The sequence below is a fragment of the Lactuca virosa genome, chromosome 1 (assembly GCF_052849685.1).
Source record: "Lactuca virosa cultivar CGN04683 chromosome 1, Lactuca_virosa_CGN04683_v6, whole genome shotgun sequence".
Lineage (NCBI taxonomy): Eukaryota > Viridiplantae > Streptophyta > Magnoliopsida > Asterales > Asteraceae > Lactuca > Lactuca virosa.
In genome coordinates, this window is record NC_136426.1 from 208,315,546 (window position 1) to 208,341,581 (window position 26,036).

At 34.2% G+C, this 26,036-nt stretch overlaps 2 protein-coding genes and 1 pseudogene across 2 annotated transcripts; 1 reads left to right on the forward strand and 2 right to left on the reverse strand.

Annotated features, from left to right (window-relative positions):
* Window positions 1-14,886: 14,886 nt before the first annotated feature.
* On the forward strand, window positions 14,887-16,460 carry LOC145126898 (uncharacterized). Its single transcript, XM_079062180.1, has 5 exons — window positions 14,887-15,032; window positions 15,116-15,304; window positions 16,017-16,086; window positions 16,175-16,270; window positions 16,374-16,460. The coding sequence occupies exons 1-5, from the start codon at window positions 14,887-14,889 to the stop codon at window positions 16,458-16,460; spliced, it is 588 nt and encodes a 195-aa protein (XP_078918306.1).
* A 229-nt stretch (window positions 16,461-16,689) lies between these two features.
* LOC145164220 (disease resistance protein RUN1-like) lies at window positions 16,690-21,984 on the reverse strand. The gene is made up of 6 exons (XM_079082946.1): window positions 21,853-21,984; window positions 20,278-21,113; window positions 18,865-19,938; window positions 18,047-18,370; window positions 17,321-17,969; window positions 16,690-17,239 (listed from the first exon to the last, which is right to left on the reverse strand). The coding sequence occupies exons 3-5, from the start codon at window positions 19,819-19,821 to the stop codon at window positions 17,568-17,570; spliced, it is 1,683 nt and encodes a 560-aa protein (XP_078939072.1). The 5' UTR covers window positions 19,822-19,938; window positions 20,278-21,113; window positions 21,853-21,984; the 3' UTR covers window positions 16,690-17,239; window positions 17,321-17,567.
* Window positions 20,300-20,806, reverse strand: LOC145126902 (toll/interleukin-1 receptor-like protein pseudogene; annotated as a pseudogene).
* Window positions 21,985-26,036: the final 4,052 nt, after the last annotated feature.

Sequence of the window (26,036 nt, forward strand, 5' to 3'; positions counted from 1 at the left end):
GTGTTTACGGTTTTGGGAGATGTTCTAAAACCGTAAACTCATGTTTTCACCAATCAATCCATGTTTTAGGGTTCCAAGATCATTCTAGCAAGTTTCTAGGTCATTAGTCATGCATTGGAGAGGTTTTGGGGCATCAAAACCCCATTTTGGGGTGTTTACGGTTCATGAAGGTTCATGAACCGTAAACTCATGTTTACCCCCAAAAAGTCATGATCTTGGGTTTCTAAGTTCATGCATGAAATGAACTAAGCCATAGCTAAACACTAGAAGAGGTTTGGAAGGGTTTTGGGGCTTCAAAACCCCCTTATGGGAGTTTACGGTTTTGGGAGATGTTCCCAAACCATAAACACAAGTTCTTGGGTCCTTTGAACAGTTTAATCCATAGATTGCATGCATGTTAGGTTAAATAACAAGCTAGGAAGGATTACCTATGATTTTTGGAGCTTGAATGGGGTGTTCTTGATCAAAATCCGATTTTAGAGAGAGAGAGTAGAGAGAGAAAGTTCAAGGTGGGAAAAGGCTCAAATGGTGGTCACTCCACCTTTATATAGGTCTTGACTTAGTGGCTAGGTGTGGACACACCCAATCCCGACATTAAACGGAGTTTAAAATTTTACCCGACTAAATGACCGTAACCCGACTTAGACGTAATTTAGAAGTTTTCCAAAAGATTATTGCGGGTGTCTCACATGATATTATTTCGTTCTGACATTTAATAATTTATAACAATAATTCTAAATGAATTATTTAATTTAAAATTTAACGGAAAACTTTTATAATAAAATAAATTTTACTAACGGAATGGGTTACAGTGACGGAATAAATTTCGGGTTGTCACATATGGGCCATTGGTCAACATGGTAGTGGCTTATGGTGTCCATGGAAGACATATGGGCCATTGGTCAACATGGTAGTGGTTTGTGGTGTCCATGGATGACATATGGGTCATTGGTCAACATGGTAGTGGCTTATGATGTATATGGATGACATATGGGCCATTGGTCAACATGGTAGTAACTTATGGTGTATATGGATGACATATGGGCCATTGGTCAACATGGTAGTGGCTTATGGTGTCCATGGATGACATATGGGTCATTGCTCAACATGGCAGTGGCTTATGGTGTCCATGGATAACATATGGATGACATATGGGTCATTGGTCAACATGGTAGTGGCTTATGGTGTATATGCATGACATATGGGCCATTGGTCAACATGGTAGTGGCTTATGGTGTCCATGGATGACATATGGATGACATATGGGTCATTGGTCAACATGGTAGTGGCGTATGGTGTATATGGATGACATATGGGCCATTGGTCAACATGGTAGTGGCTTATGGCGTCCATGGTTGACATATGGGTCATTAGTCAACATGTTAGTGGCTTATGGTGTATATGGATGACATATGGGTCATTGGTCAACATGGTAGTGGCTTATGGTGTCCATGGATGACATATGGGGCATTGTTCAACATGGTAGTGGCTTATGATGTCCATGGATGACATGTGGGTCATTGGTCAACATAGTAGTGGCTTATGATGTATATGGATGACATATGGGAAATTGGTCAACATGGTAGTGGCTTATGGTGTCCATGGATGACATATGGATAACATATGGGTCATTGGTCAACATGGTAGTGACTTATAGTGTCCATGAGTGACATATGGATGACATATGGGTCATTGGTCAACATGGTAGTGGCTTATTGTAATTAAAAATAATTTTGTAATGAATACGTTATTAAGGAAAATAATCTACATAGATTATATACTTTAACATGTCCGGTTAATGTAATTAAAAATAAGTTTGTAATGAATTCGTTGTTAATTATTCATTATATACTATGTTTTCAAGAAATTATATACAACTTGATTAGCACAAGTGGATTAACCACGCCCTTTTCTAGCATAAGCTTAAGTTCAAGTCCGCTTGCCAGCAATATCTACTTTATAATTCATATTTATATTTTTTAGCCATTAGTTTATGTCACATATTACCAATTCAAAAACATTTCATTCAAACCATATCTTACAAATTCCATTGTTCATAATAATAATTCATCCATAGCATAAGAAGATTAATTAAGCATACAACATCCCAACAAATGTTGTCACAAATTAGCTACGGGTTTTGTTCCATACCAAAACAAGAAAACGAAATCATATTCCATAGGAGAATTCCCTAGCAAATACCCACGAATGGTACTTCCATAGCAATTCAACTATGGAATTGGTTTCCATCACAAACTCTGTTGTATAGTAACCACGATAATGAATTCTATAGCAGCAGTAGAACGGAAAGTGATTTGGTAACAAATGTCGTTGGAAAATTGCTACGAATTTTTGTGTCATAGAACTATCGGTAGCATAATACCAACGAATATGGAGTCAGTATTATTTTCCCTAGCAAGTCCCATTCTCGCTAACAGAAAATAAAATCCATAGACAATATGGTAGCAACATTGCTATGAAACGACATTCCATAGCATGATCCATTTCACTTTAACAAGGAAAATACGTTCCATAGCGACCTTCCCTAGCAAAATCCTGTTTCTCTTGTAGTGGTACCACCAATCGACCACCTGTACCTGAACACCTATTATAAACCTATTTTTGGTCCTAAACCCGTACCAACACCCCAATATGACATAGTAATGACCAACCCGTACCACCAACCGACCACTTGAAACCAATATACCTGTTATAAACCCATTTTGGTCCTAAACCCGTACCAACACCCCTACATGACACATAAATGATCAACCCGTACTAGCAACCGACCACCTGCAACCCGTACACCTATTATAAACCCAATTTGGTCCTAAACTCGTACCAACACCCCAATATGACATAGTAATGACCAACCTGTACGACCAACTGACCACCTGCAACCCGTACACCTATTATAAAACCATTTCGGTCCTAAACCCGTATTAACACCCCTACATGACATATAAATGATCAACCCGTTGTTGGATTAGATGTCTAAGCCCATAACTATTATTGGTATTCGACCCGAGAGTAGCATGGTCCATTTGGGTTGCACTTCACCAGAACAATTTATATGGATAGTCTTTTGAGAATAGTATGCTTATGATTTATATTAATATATTATAAGTTCTAACATATTAATATGGAATCATATTATTTAATTAGTATTGATCAAGAATTAATTTAGAATTAATTTAGTGATAAAAAGGAACTAATTAAATATGGACTCTTATATATATAACATGGGCCAAGTTCATTTAGGATGGGCTAAGCTTGCATGGATACTCCATGGAGTTTTTAAATGGAAATGAAAGGTCATGGGTATTAGGGTTTACATGAATGTAACCCTAATCCTCCATACTATATAAAGAGGTCGTTGGCACATGAAATGGCACTAGTGTGTGAGTATACAAGAGTGGGCCGATTTCTAGTGTGGTTACTATTCTCTCAAGCTTTCCAAGGTGTTTTTGGTGATTTTTTATTCCACTTGAGGCATCCACATTATTGGTGCTAGGATCTTGAAGCTCCAAGGAATCAACCACAAGTAAAAGGTATGTCATTCTACTAGATTCTTGTATTATATATACTTCATATTATGCTAGTTAGGATGAAACCTTGGAATATTGAATATTTGCATGTATAATAGAGAAAACATAGATCCAAGGTTTATAGGGTTGCATGTACACCATAGGAGTGTTAGAATGATCAAAATCCAACAGTGGTATCAGATACAAGGCTTGTTTTCAATTATACTTGATGCAAATTGCTGAAAAAAGCTGAAAAAATCGATTTCCTGGCTGTCTGGGCTGTGGACGCGCCGAGTCCACTGATGGACTCGCCGAGTCCATGAAGAAATTCATCATACTCGTAGAGTAGGTTCATACACACGATGAGTAAGAGCCCCTAAGAATATATTTTCGACTTTTAAGGCTGGAATTAGACTAGAATCATTACCGTAAGCTGTTTTTAAACCTATAAACCTGTTTTTGATGTGGTAATGATCATTCTAATCCAATTCAAAAGATAATTTTCAATAGATTCATGTTTTATATTAGTTTAATGGTTACGCTAATTACATGAAAAATTGTTTGATTTGAATTGTCTTGTTCATATGAGTTTAATCTAGAACATAGTTTTGCTTGACATGTTTGTTTGTTTATTAGATGATCTAAATGGCCTTTAATGGATTCCATAACTTGTCCTCAAGTTACGGAAACCGAAAAGTTTTTCTTTAAAAGAATTATTAAAGAGTCTTAGGTTATGAACTTGAAGAGTCTTTTCCCATAAATTTTTTTATGAGCTCCATAACTTGTCCTCAAGTTATGGATGTCCAAGAGTCTTGTCAACTAAAGCCATATTAAACTCATATGTTATGCATATGAAAAGTTTTTGAATAGTTTCAAAACTTGCCCTCAAGTTTTGGAATTTGTAAAGTCTCACACACAGTTTAATTCCAAACCCTAGAGTTTTAAAAGTTAAAATTCAACCCTTATATTTTATAGTATTATAAGTTAGTAATATATATATATATATATATATATATATATATATGTATAAGATCAAGTCAGTCTTACCGTTAGTAGGCCTCATTCACGAAGCCGGTCTATAAGGGGGGTATAAGGTTGTTGCCTATAAAATGGTAGGTTAATGGGTGTCCACTCTTACCCACCACTTCCTTTACTGGTGGAGGTTCGTTAGCCGAACGGGTAGGACAAGGACTATAATTCTCATTATAAGTATAATGATAAATATAAAGTAACTAAACCTTTTATAAATTCCCAATCTTAGTTAGTTTAGGAAAATGTGAATTTGGTGCTAACCCAAGAAATTACACTTTGCACCTTGCTTCTGTCGTTAGTGGAGCGTGTGTGGTTAACCGGCAAGCTAACTTGGATTTAACAATGTTGGAAAAGAGTGGCTTAAGATTTATCATAGATTGGTGGAGCGCGTGTGGTTAACCGGCACATCGATTAGGTGATAAAAATTAAGAGTACCAAGTATATTTGCATGGTTATTCACACCTTGTTTGTGATCCTCGGCATCCCAATCACAAACTTGAGAGGGTACAATCGAGATTTAAACATTCCATTGAAAAGTTCAATGAATCTCAAAAGATATAGGAGTTTCAAACCAATTAAAAACTAATTCCTATTTCGTTTTTCATGGTGGAAATCGGTGTATCGTCATTCAGCTACCTTCAAATATTTTGTAGCTTGGATTACGACATCCTCTTCCAAGTTATAAAATATTGAGTTTGGTCCTAGCCTTAATATTTCATATTGGGTGATATATTAAGGACCCGAAATCAACCAACTTGAATTTCTCCCATTGTAGATGTCTGGTTCAGACAACTATGACCTTCCTAAATCTCTTGAAACAAGCTTTCCTAATGAAGATGATGTCCCGTGGTTGGATCATGGAAATGATACTTCACTTCCTCCACCCCCTCCAATTATTCTCCCTAAACCACAAGTTCAAGGTCACTCAAGCCCAATTGGCAGGCAAAGTCTATGTGTGCTTACATCTTGGAGATGAAGTCATATATAGACAGGCCGGGAGAGTTGGGTGTCAAAGTATTGAGGAAGTTGGTCATTGACTAGGTTCTTCAGTCACTTCCTAAGTCACATTGTGAGTTCCTTTGGGACTACTATATAACAGACCATAACATGACCCTTAATGATCTTATTTATTTGCTTGATGTTGTTGACTCAGCAATGATTTGAAAAGAAATTCTGATTGGAAGATCGACTTCCCAAACTTCCATGGACATTGACAATGGTAACATTGGAAATCCGTAAAGCTTTCTCTACCCAATAAAAAGGGATCGGCCATAGTCAACTCGTTTGACCAAATAGTAAAGAGAAAGGCTAATTCTGAGATAGTCCCGCGTACCATTCCCAAAGAGTCCATATGTTTCTATTTCCAAAAGAAGGGGCATTGGTTGCGAAGCTACCCTGACTACCTGAATGATTTGAGAGAAGGAAGAATCCAAAAGTTTGACTCTCCTTCAGGTAAGTCAACTATCGAACTTTATTAAGTTCCTATTTGGATATTCTTATCACATGATGTAACTAGGTTACATTTTGAAGTTTTGAAGAATCAAAGGAAGCTTAAAAGAAGAGTATGCTGAATTTGATCGCGAAGATGGATTTCAATCGCATGATTCGAAGATCGGATTTTTGAGCTGCTGCTTAGGAGTTATGATAGATTGCTAGGAAATATATAATAGCATAGTTTTCATTTAAAGTTCCATTGTAAGGAAAACATTTTTTGAGCAGCAACCCGTACACCTATTATAAACCCATTTTGGTCCTAAACCCATACCTTCATGGGTTAATACATTGCATATGATTTAGATCTAAGTTTGGGACTCCTAGACTTAAGTGGTTAAGGGCTTAATGAATAAAAAGACTTAATTGGTGAGTACGTTGAGTGTACAAGCTCATACGCGCAACGTATAAGCTATGCATCATTTATGCTTAGGGTACAGCCGAGTACACCTGACGTACTCTGGCAGTTGGGCTTGGCGTTCTTTAGGCCTCGAGTTGGGCCATTTTCTTGGACGTTGTTGCTTTGGGATTTAGTGGACCATCTGAAATCAGGTTTTTGGACAAAGTATATGTTTGGGCTTTAGGGTAAGGCCCATTAGAGGAGTTTGCGCCCAATTTGGAAAATTGGGCCATAAGAGGGCCACTAGTGGGCTTTGGAAGATTATCTAGTGATGGGCCTTTTATATTGTAGTTTTGGGCCTTAGTTATGAACCAAATTATGCCAGGGGTAAAATGGCCATTTTACCCTAAGTTGGATTATTGGATTTTGATTGGGTGTTATTTTGTACTGATAGCTTGGGGAGTCGTCATGTCAGCAACTTGGGATTTCTTTCTACGAGATTCAGCATTTGAGGTGAGTTTCCTCATTGCGTTTTGCGGGTCGGAGGCACCAATGTCGGCCCATGTTTATGCTATGCTAGTATACTATTTGTCTCTGTGACTCTGCATGTGTATGTGTTTATATGCTTGTCCGGTTATGGCCCGATGACCATTTGTATGCCATATATCTTTATGATTATTGCATGTGTATGTTATTATTTGATATATATGTAATATGTATGTTGGACGGGACCTGATCTATTTCCGAGCGGGGCCGAATGCTGGACGGGAACCCATGACAGGGTGGGGCCCGTTATATGATTATTTTATGTTTGGTATGTCATAGTTTGGGGAACTCACTAAGCGTTGTTCTTACGGTTTTAGTTTACATTTCAGGTACTTTCGGTTCCAAGGGGAAGAGCTCGGGTTGACTGCATCGCACACACCATTTGCATTCTGTTTATGGGACATACTCTGATTTTGATGATAGTTGTTATATTTATTCTATTGGGATGTATGAACAATGTTTTGGAAATCTATTTTTACTATATTCAAAAACGAAATTTTTGGGTCATAGGTTTTGGTTGTTACACTCTTGGAGGGTTATTTTTGTCAATGGAAAATTTCTTTTGTAGAAAAATTTCTTGGTGAGAAAAATATATGGATACATGAATAAACAAATACTTATTTTATATGTAGATTTTGATAAAAAAAAATAATAAGTTTTTATATTATTACTACATATGCTAATCTTTGGAAAAAATAATTAAAAAACTAGATACATTTGACTAGTACAGTAAATAAAACAAAGTTGTCTACCCCTTTACTTTTTTAATATTACGTCAGTTTATTCATTCTGACACTATCATTTTGAATTGTTCATGTTTTGCTTATTTTACCCAGTCGATATTACTTGGTTGGTTCATATGTGTTTAACAATCATTAGTTTTTTCACAAACAGAAACATGACTCAAAGCATGTCCGCTAATTGTAGCAACGCTTCGTCCTCCATCCTCTACTCTAAAAATGACGATTTCCTTCGTAAGTTTAATTTCTATGCTATTGTTGATCTCCAACAAGTATATGAGCTTTATGTACTTAACTTTTATTTATGAAAGATACATTATGTCAAATACTTTTTGGATTATTTTTACTCTCATATTTCATTTTACTTTTTTTATTATATAATTTAAACTTTCATCAATATTTCTTAGAAAAAACATTGATTATTATCGGTACGACTAAGCATGTGCGTACTGATGTGGAATGGTACTATTTGACTTGTACTAAATGTCAAGAGAAAGCCATAAAATCCGTTTTAATTCATGAGGACCAAAAACAAGATAAAGAAGTTTTTTATTGTTACACTTCAACTTACATGAACAAAGACATATATGTTGTTCAAATGTTTTCAATACTTCTTTTATACATATTATTATAATCTTCGGTTAAATTTTCTAATTTAATATGACTGGTGGTCTGGTGTTACTTATGTTATTTGATCGTAACGCAAAGAAACTTCTAGAAAAAACCGCATAACGGTTGCTTCAAAAGTTTAATGAAGTTATTAATATTATATTCATTTACATAAAACTAATCTTTACTTTTTGTCTATCTATTTTTATAAACGTTCATTTTTTTTACGAGGGTAATATGGAGATTTTTTCATCTGCTTTGAATGTACTTTTGGATAAAAAGTTGGAGTTCAAAATTCATATTTCACATGATAATTTGAAGAAAAAAGTTGATGGTTATGTAATCTCAAAATTACTGCTGATAATACAATCAATGCTAAATTGAAAAGAAAAATAACATTGATCGGGTAACATTCTTTTACGAAGAATACTATAAAGTTTACACTTATTAAATTTTGTTTTTTTTATATTTCATATGATCAACTAACATATTTCTATGTACTACAAATGTAGGCGGCAAAATCCAATTCGTTTAGTGTTTTATCGGCAGACCGTACTACTGGAGAAGGCAAACCAAAACTGTTAATTCTAAAGCAAGAATGTTTACATATTATTTGGTTGGGTGATTTGAGTACTATTTGATTTCATATATGTTTACATATTATTTGGTTTTTCGGTTTAGTTTTTGATGACTTTGTTTCATACTATATGTTTTTGGGTTAGAATTTTGATCATTTAAATACAGGTTTTATGAAATATTTACTTATTCAAACCCTCATTAGTGTACTGACATCATATATGTTTGCAAATCAACATGATATATCTTCTTAATTATTGTATTTCTTTCCCAGTGTATATATGAAATGAATGAGTATTGACATTATTAATAGTCATTATATAAAAAGATATACATATGAAATGAATGAGTTTTCTTTCATCGCACGTCTAATAATTAGCACATGAAGGACAATCATGATGCATAATATTGATTTTTTTAAGCTCAGCCCACATGTTTGCATTCAATAAGTAGAAACAAAGTTTGTTGCTCAAAACCCAAAAGCCTCTTTTATACTTCAATCATACCCCACACATTATAGTCCCCACCTCTACCCATTTATGCATTTGATTTACAAATAATTCATAATCACATTTCCAAATGTGCCATTAACTATTTTTGTTCCCTGTAAAATGTAAAAGTAAACAATTACATATGAAACATAAATGATGTAATTACACAAAGAGATAAAAGTACATTACTATTGGTTGCATCTCGGCCGATGAAGGTGAAATGCAAGATATAGCAATGCACTTCCATTTTGTTTGTGAAATATATCATTAAAATTTTATTTATAATTCTTATTTTAGAAAAAGTTATGTTTTTTTTCTTATTAAATAGTTGTATTTTCAAGCGATACATAAAGCATTTTCTTAATTGAAATTTAGGAACTTTGGATGTACAGGGTATTGGGGATCAAAAATCATATTTGATGGATACCCATTGTTTTCTTATGAAGCCTGATCCCATGATAAACTCTCATTAGTATTCTGGAATTCTGGATCATGATTCACAGTTTGAATCTCTTTTTCATCTTTAGATGAAGAATCCCTGCTCAAGTTAACAGAATTAGCTTTAGATAAAACTTCTACTTTGTTATTTTGTTATAAATTTCATATTCTCTGTTGACATCTAGGAATTTCTCCTTATGGGAGAGTAGGTTCTCAAGCCTTTATCAAATCATTAGGTTTATGCTTTTATGTTATTGTTATTAGATTTAAGGGGTAAAATCAGTTGTTTGTAATACTTCATAATTTTGTAGGTTGGTAACAAATTATTCAATGGATAAATCATGGATTTCCTCGAATAGATTAACAAATGCATATGACGAAGGTGTGGAGGATTTTTTAACCTTTGCACAAAATAATAATGTAAAATCAGATGTAATTCCGTGTCCTTGCATAAATTGTATCAATTTGTGCTATCACTCAATTCCGACTGTGCGTTATCATTTGTTTTCCAATGGATTTGATGAAGGATATAAAGTTTGGACTTTCCATGGGGAAAATCCCGAAAGAGGCCCTAATAAATTTGTTCTTCCCGACTTTGATCATACAAAAGATATGGTAGATGATGCCTTCTTCACAGATGTAGAAGAAGAACCCGATTCATTGAAAACACTTGTTGAAGAATGTGAGAAGCCACTTTATGAAGGGTCAAAGTATAGTGCACTTAGTGGAATATTGAAATTCCAATATTTGAAGGGTCAGTTTGGTTGGTCGGACGCTAGTTTTGATGCTTTGTTGTGTATCAATTTCATACAACATCTCAAGATAAGTCTAGAACAACTCAATGTAGTGGGGTATCTTTAGTTGCACATGCTATGCAAATTGCTAGTGCAAAAGACACCAATCCTGTGTATGGAGATGTTACTTACTATGGTCGCATAAAAGAGATATGGGATCTTGATTATCGCATGTTTAAGATTCCTGTTTTCATCATGTGCGATTGGGTTGATAGTCGTGGAATTAGAAAGGATTCATTTGGATTCACATTGGTCAACTTAGATAGGATTGGTCACCAGTCTGAACGCTTCATTTTGGCTAGTCAAGCGAAGCAAGTTTTTTATGTACAAGATCAACAAGATAAAAATTTGTCTATTGTTGGCTTCACGCCACATAGGATGTATAAGTATGGAGCTAATAATGAAAATGATGATATCTTAGAATTCGATGCTACACAAGATTCCTCTTTATTAGACATTGACGAATATTTTCTGTGTACACGGCCCGATGGCGCGGGCATTTTAGTTTGAATTATTTTGTAAAAAATAATAACACCAATTTCTGGTATGTTTCTATTTCACTTTTTGATTGTGTGATTATTTGTCTTGTATATATTCATTATTTAGTTGTAACTAATTGTTATTTAATCATGTTTAAACAGATTGTTTTTGGTGAACATGGAAGACAAACATTCAGATTTGTCTTCAAATAATGAGTCTTCAAATAATGATGAGCCCTCTAAATCATCAAGAGGTCCTACAATAAAATCAAAATCTAATAAAGGAAAAGTTTTTATTACTTACAATAAAAAAGGTGTACCTATTGGAGAGGAAGCAAAGAAATTAGCTACTTTTGAGGGGATGGTGGCAAGAACAATGGTGCCTATAACTTATGAGACTTGGCGTCATGTTACCGAAGAAACAAAGGAAGATATATGGCAATATGTTTTGGTGAGTTTAAAAAAAGAAAAAATTTGTTAGTATTTTATGGGATAATACTGTTAACTTTTTTATGTTTATGTTTCAGATGAGCTTTGTAGTCGACTTAAAGAGTCGGAAGAATACTCTCAAATCGATTGGGTCGAAGTGGAGAAATTTCAAACATTATTTGTTCAAGAATTTTATAAAGCAACATAAAAATGACCCAAAGGCAAAATTACTTGATTCTCCAGAGATGTATCCATTCTTGAAGAAAGCTGACTGGAAACTATTTGTTGCACAAAGACTTTCAAAGAAATGGCAGGTTTGTTAAAATGTTGTAACACAATCAATACAATCAATTTTAAAGTTCAAACTTAATCATTTTAATGTTTTTAATGAAGGAAAAAAGTGATGGTGGTAAGAAAATCTGTGCACATAATAAATATAATCACCGTTTGAGCAGAAAAGGATATGCCGGGCTCACTGTTGAGATTGTATGTAAAGTTAATTGAGTAATTTATTTGTTTATTTCTTTTATGTTTACATTAATAGGAAAAGATTTAATTCACTTTTGTTTTTCTTTATTTTTTAGATGAAAGAAACGGGAAAGTCGGAAGAGGAAATTGATAGATCTTTGTTATGGAAGAGGGCAAGACAAACGAAAAAAGGAGGTTATGACTCAAATGTGCAAATTATTGTTGATAAAATTGTAAGATACATAATTTTTTTTTTATTACATAAGTGTTTTATAAGTTTCCTTTACCATAAATAAGTAGAAAGTAAGCTGCCATTTATTGTATTTATGCCTTTTTGTGGTTAAAATGCAAGAAATAGCAACATACTTTAGTTGATTCGACTTAGGAAAAAAATACATAATTTTATTTTTTATTACAAAAGTGTTTTATTGTCCCAAATGCAGGAAATAGCAATGTATTTTGCTATTTCTTGCATTTAAGTTTCCTTTACCATTAATAAGTAGAAAGTAAGATGTCGTTTCTTGCATTTAGGATTTTTTATGGTTAAAATGCAAGAAATAACAACATACATTAATTTAAAGTTCTTTTTACTCATTTTTTTCATTTTAACCTTCTAACATGTACAGGATAAGCTGCAAAATTCTGAAGATTATGGAGAGGTTATATTTGGAACAAATGATGTGTTGACGCAGGCGCTTGGTACTGAGGAACACCGTGGGTTTGTACGTGGGATGGGTAAATATGTAACCCCACACCAATATTTTTATTTACCAAAGACTGAAGAATTATATGGATAATGAGAAGAAGAATCTTAATCAACGATTTGAGACACTTGAAAGCGAGGTGCAAACACTTAAAAGAGACCGTGTGAACAATGTTTCAGAAGGTGCCAGTTGTGTGAACAATGAAAATTTTCAAGACGATCCTGTTGAAGATTTACTTGTAAGTATTCCTAACAATCAAATTCCCACTTTTAATCACTTTAATTATTTCAATATTCTTGTTCTATTTATGTCGAAAAATTAAACTAAAATTGTATATTTGTAGTATAATTCTTGTTATCTTGCTGTTGATACTGCGTCAAACATTGTTGCAAAAGGAACGATAACAAACATATCGGGTATTACTAAAATATTTTTCTTATATTTACATTTTGTTGGAAAATTGGATCTTATGTTTACATTTGTATAAACAGGTGAAACTTTTGAAGTTTTAATGGACAGATTTTTAAATGGAGAAGCGTGGCTACCTATTCCAGTTGAAGAAGAATTCATTGTGAAGGTGAAAGATGCAGTGGGGCACATACTGAGTTGGCCACAACATTTGGTCATCCGATGCAGTGATTTGGTAATAATTTTTAAAGTTTTAATTTTTTCTACCAATATGGGTCTAACTTTAAAATTGCGGGTTTGTAGGAAAAAGTGGCAGCAAAACCTTTAAATGGAGTAGATAATGAAGTTAAGAAATATGAGAAGAGAGTAAAGAAGTGCCCACAACAAGAAAAGGATAAATATAAGCAAGAAACACCGCCAAAACCTTTAAAAGGAGAAGAAAAGAAAGTTAGGAAAGAAGAGAAGAAAGTAAAGAAGCGCCAAAGAGAAGAAAATGAGAAAAATAAGCAAGAACCACCACCAATACCTTTAAAAGGAGAAGAAAGGGATGTTAAAAAAGTGGAGAAGAAAGTAAAGAAGTGCCAAAAACAAGAAAAGGAGAAAAATAAGCAATTCGATACCCCAAGGATGAGAACTAGAGGGCAAAAAAAAGAAAGGACAAGAATTGAAACTAGTCAGGTTTTGAAATTGACTTCACGTATAGTTGACAAACTTTATATCCTTCATCAAATCCATTGGAAAACAAATGATAACGCACAGTCGGAATTGAGTGATAGCACAAATTGATACAATTTATGCAAGGACACGGAATTACATCTGATTTTACATTATTATTTTGTGCAAAGGTTAAAAAATCCTCCACACCTTCGTCATATGCATTTGTTAATCTATTCGAGGAAATCCATGATTTATCCATTGAATAATTTGTTACCAACCTACAAAATTATGAAGTATTACAAACAACTGATTTTACCCCTTAAATCTAATAACAATAACATAAAAGCATAAACCTAATGATTTGATAAAGGCTTGAGAACCTACTCTCCCATAAGGAGAAATTCCTAGACGTCAACAGAGAATATGAAATTTATAACAAAATAACAAAGTAGAAGTTTTATCTAAAGCTAATTCTGTTAACTTGAGCAGGGATTCTTCATCTAAAGATGAAAAAGAGATTCAAACTGTGAATCATGATCCAGAATTCCAGAATACTAATGAGAGTTTATCATGGGATTAGGCTTCATAAGAAAACAATGGGTATCCATCAAATATGATTTTTGATCCCCAATACTCTGGTTGGTATTATGACATGAACACTCAATAATGGTACTCTTTGGAGGCATATAATTCTCAAGAACAGGACCAGGTCAACCAAAATGGGTATTCTGCAACTAGTACTTATTATGGAAGTGATCAGAAAGCATATGGTGGGCAGGATCAGATAAATAAGCAGTTACAGGTAGGTTCTGAAGGACAAAATTACAGTGTGTAGTAAATAAGACAAATGGTAACAAATGAAATGTTCAGCAAACCAGATGGAGTTTTATAAACAAATGAGAACATGCAATTATTATGTTTTCATAGTAAAAATGACAGAATGCTTGAAACCATTTAGTTAAAAATGAGAACATGCTTGGGGTATCGAATTGCTTATTCAAAACCTGACTAGTTTCAATTCTATTCCCCAATTGTGAATGAGTAGCAATGATTACAATGTGAGTTAATAGTGGTCTTTAGGCTATATTTGTTATAATACAACTTTAGGGGTTTGTTTTAGAACACTTTGAAAAACAAAATCTGTGTTCCAATGGTAAATGATCTACAAGCTATCCACAAAAATCCAATGTGAAGACGGTTTGTTTGATGGGTCTGAGTGCTACACCTATATAACTTGGGATGATTTTGAAATAGTGTTTACAATGGATAAGTTGAACGGTGTTATAATAAATAGTTATATGATGTAAGTGCTCATTTTATTTTATTTTGTGTATTTAAAAAATTTACTAAACTTTTGTATCATTTGTATTTTTTGTATATTAACAGGTACTTGTATGAAGAAATCAAGAATGGAGGAAAAACAGATCATGGAATCTGTTTTGTGAGCCCGAGTGCGATCTCTAAAGACGGGCGTACGAACAACTTCAAGAAAAGTGATGAAGCAAGTGAAGTCATAGCATGTCGGCTGTCCACAAGAAAGGACAACAATATCATCTTAATGTCATACAATCCCGGGTATGATGTTATAACATGAATGACATAATAGTATGATGTTATAACATTAATCTACTATGGATTAAATAGCAACATACTTTAGTTTATTCGATTTTGGAAAAGAAAGACAATTTACTTTTTTTATTACACTAGTCCTTTCTGTCCCAAGTGCAAGAAATAGCAATGTACTTCATTGTTTCTTATATTTAAGCTTCCTTTACCATTAATAAGTAGAAGTAAGTTGTTATTTCATGCATTTAGGTATTTTTTGTTAAATTACAAGAAATAGCAGCAAACTTTAACTGATTTGACTTGACAAAAAACATAACTTACTTGTTTTTATTACATAAGTTCTTTTATGTCCCCAAGTGCATGAAATAGCAATGTACTTTGTTATTTCTTGCATTTAAGTTTCCTTTACCATAAGTAAGTAGAAAGTAAGCTGTCATTTCTTGTATTTAGGCTTCCTTTTACCATAATGTGCTTTATACTTTCTTGCATTTAAACTTCTTTCACAATTATTGTCCTAATTTTATTTGGTTTTTGGGTTTACAGTGGTCATTGGGTGCTAGCAGTACTAGACATGCAAACAACAACATGATATTACCTTAATTCGCTAAGGTGCCTTGTTGTTGATCCAGACTTAAAGCAGATGATTGAAGCGTAAGTAATACAAATTATTGAAACATTAAATTGTTTTCTTTGATATATTTCATCCAATTTTTTTTTGTAGAGCATTGTCTTTGCACACAAGACAAAGTGGATCAAAGAAAAAGGTTAAAGCCAGCTGGATAAATGTTATGGTTAGCACAAACTGCAACTTTAATTTCGATTGGATTTGACTAATATATTATTGTTTTTTACTAATCAATTAATTATATAATTGTACAGTGTCCCTTTCAGCCTGGTTACACAGAATGCGGGTATTATGTTCTTAAGTTCATGAAAGAGGTTGTTGATGAAGGACTTGAAGTGTTGAATAACAATGTAAGTAAATCTATTAGTTACTTGATGGACTTGAAGTGTTGTAGAATATTTACATATATAATTATTTAATAGATTTTTGCTAATATATTAGTTTTTGTCTCAGTTTTGGGGGAAGAATGAATATACATACGTCGAGCTTGATAGGGTGCGTGAAGAATGGGCTACTTATGTCATAAATTTTCTTTACTAGTGATGAATTTGACAATTACTTTTTGATGAATTTGGACCGTATTTTTGAATTTGACACTATAATTCGTGTAAGCCTTTTAATATATGTATGATGTTTTATTTTATGTTATTAGACATTAAATATGTAATTTAGTTTGGTTAAGATTGGGTATATATATATATATATATATATATATAATCATGACATACAAAGCATGTCGTAAAAATATGTCAAAAATCGTATTGTACAAAACATATGTCGTAATTTGAAGTCGTAAATGTCTGTCATAAATACAAAAATGTTACGAATTATGACAAACAAAGTCAGTCGTAAATGTATGTCGAAAATGCATGTCGTGTATGTATGTCGTAATTGTTGGTCATAAAAGTCTGTCGTAAATTTTATGACAGACCTAATGTCTGTCATTTTCTTTTCTTTTATGACATGGCTTTCAATGACAGACATTTGTCTGTCATGTATAGGCGTTTATGACAGACATTGTCTGTCAAGGAAAGCCTTTTTTCTAGTAGTGTATAATGGTTGTATATCCATGTGAGGTTCTTTGTAATATTACTAATTATGATCACTGGCAAATTAAGAGGTACATCATCTACAAATCCAAGCCCCTCCTCCAGAAAAAATTGAGATGTCAGCACACAGCAGAAATTCAATCCTCTAAACGTGTTAGGAGATGATGGGCTTGTAAACGATATTGATGGCCCACTGCTTCTCTCCGTAATCCAATTCGGCATCTCTTCACCTCCATAAATAGTGCTGAATATTCCAAATTCATAATACACCTGCCAAACACCACCACCTTCATTAGATCACCATATTATATATATAATATCCACAAAAAGACATACTTAACAAGAGCAAACCTGGATTTCAGATTCCTTTGGTCCAGAAAACCAAACATCAGTTCGCACACGCCTTTCATTAAGGAAGTCTAGCTTAGTCCAGCCCAAAATATGTAATAACTTTTCATCAATACCAGCCATTGGTTGGATTTTGATCAAGCCTTCAAATTCAAACGACGAAGTTGCAAACATCTTCCAGTCTACTGACAACTCGAGCGGGGACATGTCAGGATCAAACACAAGTTTTTGTAGCAAAGGCTTATTAGAATTAGAATGAAGGTCCAAGTATGTTAGTGTATGTTTCAGGAATGATAGGGGAAAAGGTTACTATGCTTTTTTCAGGGGAATCAAAATCCTTCACCTGGATTCGAGATTCACTGAGATTACAACCCTCTATCAATAGTGTTTTAACTTTCTTTAACATGCCTATGATTCTTGGAAGATTTTCAAGCTTGTTGCAGTAGCTCAGATCAAAATGGACAAGTTCAACACATTGCTCAATTGATTCACAAACATCAAGCAAACCAATGCAGTCTATAAGTATCAACCTCTCAAGTGCAGGGAGTTGGTCAAAGCCACCCAGACTATGAAGTTGTTGACAAAAACTTAAATTTAGAATCTTCAATGATCGAGGCAACCTTTTGTCTTCTAAGCAGAATCCAGTTAACAGCTGATATGGAGATAACTTAGAATGGTAGTGAATTTTATCAAGTGAACATGGAAAAATAATAAATTGAGATAAATTACCTTTTGCCTCTTTTGAAGTCGTTGTGGATTACTATAACAAATTCCAAATGATTCAATATTGCTATATGACATATCAAGAGCAACCAGATTATCCATCGGCAAGTCCAAAGGTATAGACTTTAAAGTGAGCCCATGCATACACAACCATCTTAGTTCTTCTGAAAAATTCTCATAAGGCCCAGTAGTTTGCACATAATTGAGTCGTAGTAGCATCAGATTGTCCATGTTAATTAATGCATCTGTTTTTAGCTCAAATGTTGCATGCAACTTCTTTTTCTCAAGCATTCGCATATCAAGGACAAGGCCTAGAACATTTTCTGTACCCTATGAAGAGATATAAACACAAAAAAAATAAAAATAAGTATATAGACAATACAAAATACTTTGAAAATAAATATTGGTTATGCATGTTATTAAGGGATAATGAAAGGCAAGAAATAGCAAAATACTTTCATTTATTTGTGTATTATAGCATCCTACTTGAACTTAATTCGTTTACAACATTGTACTTTCAATTTCTTTTTTCTTTTTAAGCCATTGTACTTTGAATAATATACCCAATTATAGTATTGTGTTCTCAAATTTTTATTAGTATACTATATACAAATTTTTACTAGTATATTATATACTAATAAATCTATACAATTTAGCAGTGAAAAATGTTTTGTATTTGAATGAAATTGTCATAACAAGGTACATTTTTCAAAGTATAATGTTGTAATAGGAAGAGATGGAAGTAGAAATCAACAAATCAAAGGAAGTAAGATGATATTTCTTGCATTTAATCCTATTACTAATGAGTATACATGGCCTCTTACCTTATTTTGTTTCAACACTTTAAATGACTCTTCATGACACCATAATCGACTTCGCTTCCATGGCTTGTGAGGTGATTCTTGATGTACTATGAATCTTCCCATATTTTGAAGCAATTGATGCATCATCAATTCGTTATTCGATCCGATACTAAAAAGGCATCTGTCAACAAGATTTGTGATCCCAGATCTTATGTTTATATTACATGCCTCCAATATGGTTTCAGTAACATCTCTATCTTTTCCAACAAAAAAGCAAGCAATATGCTTAAACAAATCCTTATCATTTTTTGATGGCAAAGAATTGCAGCTCATTCTCAAAACATTATCTATAGGAGAACCGGGTTCTTTCGTTAGTTGTTTTATCCAATCTTCCCAGTATGCTACATCTCGATTATGTAAAGACTTGCCCAAAACTTCAAGAGCCATTGGATGTCCTTCACAATACTTCACAAAGTTTCCTGTCACCTCTTCATAATTTGCCTTGGGTGTGTAGGACATGAATGCATGAAAACACAATAGTTCTCGTGATGCAGTTTCATCTAAGACTTGAAGAAAGTGTTTTGCATGATTGGGTTTAACGTTTGTTTTAAATTGTGCACAGCTCTCTGTCAACCATGCGTCTTTTGTTGTTATTATAACTTTGCTTACCGGATGAAAACCTTTGCTCCCAAGTAATGAATCCAACTGATGGAGACTATCTACATCATCAAGAACCAGGAACACTTTTTTACGAGTTACTACATTCTCTATCTTTGAGGTGTATATAGAAACCTCATGAACTTTGATTGACCGTGTCTTTGAAATATCATCAATGAGTTGTTTTTGTAACTCAAGCAACCCACTAAATTTTTCATCACATCTCCTACTGATATTTCCAATAAAGCTGCTTGTTTCGAATTCACGACAATGTAATCCATAGACATATTTGGCTAAAGATGTCTTCCCGATCCCGCCCATACCCAAGATAGTGAGTATGTCTGTCGTATGCAATGATGCATCGTTCAACCATGAAGTGACAAATGTAATCTATGGTAGATGTCCTGGACAATTTCTTCAATGAATTCCATCTCTAGCCTGAAACTTGATTTCAATAATAAGTACAACACAATCCACAAAACTAGTCTAGATCTGAAAATTTAATTTATCCAAAGACCCAACTCAAAATTATATCATATTAAGCTATTACTTTAATTAAGTTTTTCACATAAAACATATATCATATTTTCACTTCTAAGTTCCGACCATCTAAGCATCTAATGTGCATGGTTATAATTTTCATATAATAAGACCAAAGGACCACCACTGTAATACAAGATTTCACTAATGGGAAACTAGGTTTCATTATGTTTCTACAATGCCATGTGTTGATCAAACAAAATTGAAAGTTGAAGATATGGGTAAGATAGTGGTTACCTGCCGGTTACGTCCTTCCCTTTCAAATCAGCAACTTCTTAAGTGCTTTATTCCATCGATCAATCTTTTGATCCCATTGACTTCTTTTATTTTCATTTGTCTCCACCTCCATCATCCGTCTATGCTTAGCCATTGCATCTCCAAAGCTACTTTGTTGGTTCCTGACATGGGTCGGCTCAACGTGATAAAATACGGGGATGACAATTTGGTTGGATTTCACACGTTGCTTAAGGATCAGAACTAATTCATCAAGGCACCATGACGAACTAGCATAATTCTTGGACAAAACAATAACAGAAGCCCTAGATGCTTTAATAGCACTCTCCAATTCTGGTTTCAGATCTTCCCCTGTTTCAATCTCTTCATCATCCAAGAAGGTACTGATATTGGCATCCACAAGAGCCTTATGAAGGTAAGCAGTGAAACTATTACGAGTGTCGAGACCTCTGAAACTTAAAAACACGTCGTATCTATGACCATGAGTTGATGAAGATGAAGATGCTTCTGAAAGTTCAGCTAGAACAACCATTATGAGTTATGTGATGATGACCCTTCACCCTTGCCCAATTTTGTGTATATATGGTTTCTCCTTATATGTTGGTGTATCCCAATAAGCTCAGAAACTCAGTTTCCTCCGGACATCATCAGTTATGAATGTTGGTTTCACAGGTTTGTGTCTTCATTTTACAAAACTAAATGCACATCTAGAAGAAGCAAAGTTCAGTTGTCCCATGTTTTCCCTTCTGGAACCTTATGAGGTGCGAGAAAAGATCAAACAAAATCTACCCATGAGCCAAGCATACTCACTCAAGCAGATATAAATGCTGCAAATTAGACTGCAATTAAAAGAAACCCCCTGTTATTTTGTAGCCAAAAGAAAATCTAATCCAGTTTATTTCCAAATAAACTGGAGCACAAATTAAGTGATTTATGATTTAAACTTTAGCACTAGCAATATCCCAATTTAAAGAAACAACCTTTTAATTTTTCGCTAAAAAACCTAATCTAGTTTATTTCCAAATAAACTGACCACCAATTAAGTGATTTATGATTTAAACACTGCAATAGCAATATCCCATCTTAAAAAAATCCCCTGTTAATTTGTAGCTAAAAAAACCTAATCCGGTTTATTTCCAAATAAACTGAGCGCTAATTAAGTGATTTATGAATTAAACTTCGGACTAACAAAATCCTAATATTGTTTCAAGAAATATAACATCCGAAACAACATGGCAATAACAAAACTTCTTACAATCTGGTTTAGTCAGCAAGTTTTGCACAATGGAATAGAGCTTATACAGAACTGAACAAAAAGTAAGTGTTAGAAATAATCATGTTAATAAATTGGAAAATATAAAAGAAATAATCAAGAACTTTTTACAATATGCACAAAGTTTTGTTAGAAATTCTCGATATCCTAATTGACATACAGAACTGAACAAAAAGTAATTGAAATAAACGAAATTTCAATCATCTGATGATGAACGAACAAATGATTATGATATGATTGATGATCGATAAGATAAGACTGACAGCTTATTAAACTACCTTGGAATAATGTTCCTTAATGATTACCTGTCTACGGAACGACAACGAGACCTGAAGCAGCATGATATAGCGCACCAACGGCGAAGAGAGCGAACGGCGGTAAGTCGTCAGGTAAACGGCCAGTCAACGAAGAAGGAAGGGAGAGGGCGACAGAGGAGAGACGAGAATGTGGACTTTTCTTTCATTTTTCTAAGTAATTTAAATGTTAACAAAAGTAGACGAATTCAGACAGCAACGAGAACTATTATGCTCTTGGTACTTGTGTTTTCATTTATTGTTTATTTGATCCTTCTAATTTGTAAAAATGACATTTATGTGAACTTTAATTTATTTTAGACTTTTTATGAGTTATTTTTTTTAATTAAAAAAAATGTTGTCCCTAACTACAATTTTCTTCAAAACATACGCATAATAAAGATATGATTTTCTTGTGTAATTTCTTCAAAACATACACACAATAAAGATATGATTTTCTTCTCTAAAAATACCGACATATGAACTTTTGTCTCTAAAAAACCCTAAAACCTTTTCTTATCATTAATGATGAAAATTTTAGGATGTGTTTAGTTGTGGAAAATTTTCTAAAAAAAACGGAAATTTTGAAAATACGTTTGGGTCGATCAGTTTTTTAAGAAATGAAAATTTTTATTTTTCCAAATTGTATGTAAATTAGAAAATTGATTTTTATAGTTTTTCAAAGTTTTCAAAATTTCTAAGATGAAAAATGAAAACTCCACCGGTTCTAACCAAACGTGTTTTTTAAGGTTTCCAATGAAAACTGTTGGGTCAAAATATTGGTTTATACTTTGCTTTTCTATGAAAATGTATTTTTGTGTCTTGGACCGTAAACAGCTTGGTGTTTACGGCCATAAACCCATTTACGGCCCATGTTCCCCAAGTATATATATATATATATATATATATATATATATATATATATATATATATATATATATATATATATAGGTGGTAGGGGTGAGGAGTGGTGAATAGTTGAGAGGAGCTTAAGTGTGTATTTTAAGGTGTGAGAGAATATAGAGAGAAGAGCTAGTGTGTGTGAACTATGTGTATGGAGCATCATTCTATTCATTGAATACATCATAGATTCATCATCTTCTTCTCCTCCTTCTTCTTCTTTTGATCTGGCATCATCCGTTTGATTGAGATTCCGCACCATCAAACGGATCTGATTGATACACAAGCAGATCAGGGACTTACAATTGGTATCAGAGCAATGTTGCATCAATCATTTTGTCAGATCTGGAGCTTATTTGATCTTATTTTTGAAGGATTCCTGCGTTTCTGGATAGATCTCTGAAAATTAGGGGGGGTTTGTTCTTCGTGTTTTTCATAAAAATGAGTTTTTGATCGAGTTTTGGAGCAAAAATTGTGAAAAACGTCGTTTTTTTCGCGATCTGAAGCAGTGTTTATGGTCGTTGGAGTTTACGGACCGTTTACGGCCGGCGGTTGCGGCTCGGAAGTTTACGGTCGGCGGTTTGCGGCCGGCGGTTTACGACGGCGGTTGCGGCTCGGACGTTTGCGGCGGGAGTTTACGGCTCAGCAGTTTGCGGCTCGGTCTCGCACGTGTACGGTCAGAGTTTGCGGCCTCGCACCTTGCACCTCGCTCGTTCAACAGTCTCGTTCGGCAAGCTTCGCAGCAGTCTTCGCAAGCAGCATCCTCGAACAACAGCGTCACATTAAAAATTGGAAACAGACTTGGGGGTGCCGGGGATCGAACTCGGGCCTCCTCCCAAACTTACCCAGCGCCTTAACCAACTCCAATAGCTAGTTGGATGATAAATCCCTTCGTTTTTTAATTCAAAAGGCGTTCTTCTCTCGGTTCCAGTTTCGCATTTTTTACATTTTGAGCCCAAAACCAATTTTCTTTTCTTTTTAAATTACATTTTCAACCCAAAATTTTAGATTTTAATTTTTGACTTTTAATTTTGACTTTTAATTTTGACTTTTTACTTAAAGTTTTGACTTTGACTTTCGAGTTTGACCTTTGACTTTAAACTTTGACTTTCTCGTTTAACCTTCAAAATTTTTAAATTTAGCTTTTCGGTTTGACTTTTAAGTTTGACTTTTTAAGTTTGACTTTTTAAGTTTGACTTTTTAAATTTGACTTTTAAGGTTGACTTTTGAGTTTTTAGTCAAAGGGAATATTTAAAAAAAAAACAATGAGTTCTTCAAACACCAAAGTCAATGAATTTTCTTGTTCTCAAACATGCATTGATAATGTCAAAAATTTACTTGAGCATATAGAATTATTATGTAGAAAAGTCGAGGACCTAAAATACGAAGGATATCAACTTAGGAAAGGACAGAAACCCCTGAAGGCTGAATTATAAGCAAAAACCAAAGATTTTTGAAAACTTCAGGAGGAGTATAGTATTAAGAGTACACATTATAGATATGTAACTGAACAACTTGTTGAGGTAACTGCTGAGCTTGACACATTGAAAAACAAATTTGAAAATGCAGATTTTACTTTTAGAAAATTTGATGTGTCAAGTGAAGTAGTTGCATCAATGATAGAAACCAATTTGAAATTCAAAGAGAATCAGTCCAAGGGTTTAGGATAAGACAAAGTACCTCCTCCTTTTAATCATACTTATACTAATAACCCATTGACAGAAGAGGAAATTGACAGAGAGCCATTTATGAAATATGGATTTGTGTCAGGATGTATTATTAATGTTGAAAATACTAATGTTTCTACTTCCAATGCAGATCAATCCTTAAGTCAATCAAAGCAAGTTGCTGAAGAGATTGTGTCTGATAATGAAATTGTATCAAAGTCTGATGAATTAAATTTTTTCGATATATTTGATGATATCTTTGATAATTCTGATGTGGTTGTGCCAGAAAGTGTTCAGCTGAACGATTCTAGTGCTTCTACTTCTTGTGCAGGTAAAGTAGTAGAAGATGAGAACAAGGAGAAAACTATTGAACAAACCAATGTCTCCTTGAACTCTGAATCTGTTGCATCGAACTCAGTTGCTTCTGATCAACCTGTCGTTGAGAAGTACAGGCCACCAAACCAAGTGAAACAGCCGACTTGCTACAAGTGTGCTTGTGGGAACAATCAGAGACGAGGCAAGGACACGCCACCAGGGGCAGGAAGAAACAATTTCCCATTGAAGAAAAAGACATGTTTTCACTGTGGAACACCTGGACACATTGCCAAAAATTGTCCAAATCGCGCATACGTTCCTTACTACGCACAAGGGTGGCAGAACGCGCCAAGAGGGAGATTTTCCAAAAGAACCCCCTCAAGGTCACGTTCAAACAATGGTGACTAGAATGCGCAGAAGGCCAAGAATCAAAATCCCAAACTCAAGAAGGGTATGCCGGCCAGGAAGCCAAATCCAAGAGATGCTCAAATGAAGCCAAGACCGGTTAGGTCAAAGCCATCTAGGCAACCGGCTTCAAGTTCAAAATCAAGTGTCGAGGCACCCATCGGATCGAAAAAGAAATGGGTTAAACCCAACTACAAATGGGTACCGAAGTTTCACTCTCCCAAATCTTCTAATGATTCTAATATGTCTACATCTTCTGTTTGCGATAAACATGATATGTCTTGGGAGGGAGTATCGTGCGTTAATGATAAAGGTCAACCCAGTTTCAAAATGGACTGAGTTCCAAAGACCAACTGATCCCGCTCTGTGTCGGAGCAGGTATGGAGGTATATCATTGGACTTCGTTTTGTTGATAGTGGCTACTCTTGGCACATGATTGGAGGCATCTCTCAAATGTACAACACTCAGAACATTGTTTGAGAGTATGTGTACTTTGCGGGAAAGGAAGAAAGGAAGGGATCACTCATGGGGTCAATGCTTAATGACATGAAGAATTTTCGGATATGTTCTGAGATTATGCGTGCTGTTCTCAGACCTTCTGGATGCAAATTCAATTGGTGAGTTACATTTTGATTTTTCTTCTCGATACTCCTGGGTTTATCTTATATTGATTCATTTCAAAGACAAATTTCTTTAATTTCCTTATATGTCTTTCTTTAGTAGGTATTGTTTAGGAAGTGATATGAAGTCTAGTGTTAAAGGGCAATATGCAATGCGTGTAATGCACTTAAGTCGAATTGTCTAGACTCTGTATTCAATGTGCTGGTAGGCACAAAGGATTCAAAAGGACTGGAAATTGATTACCCATGAAAGGACTAGACAATATAGACTTAGATAGTTTCATTTGGA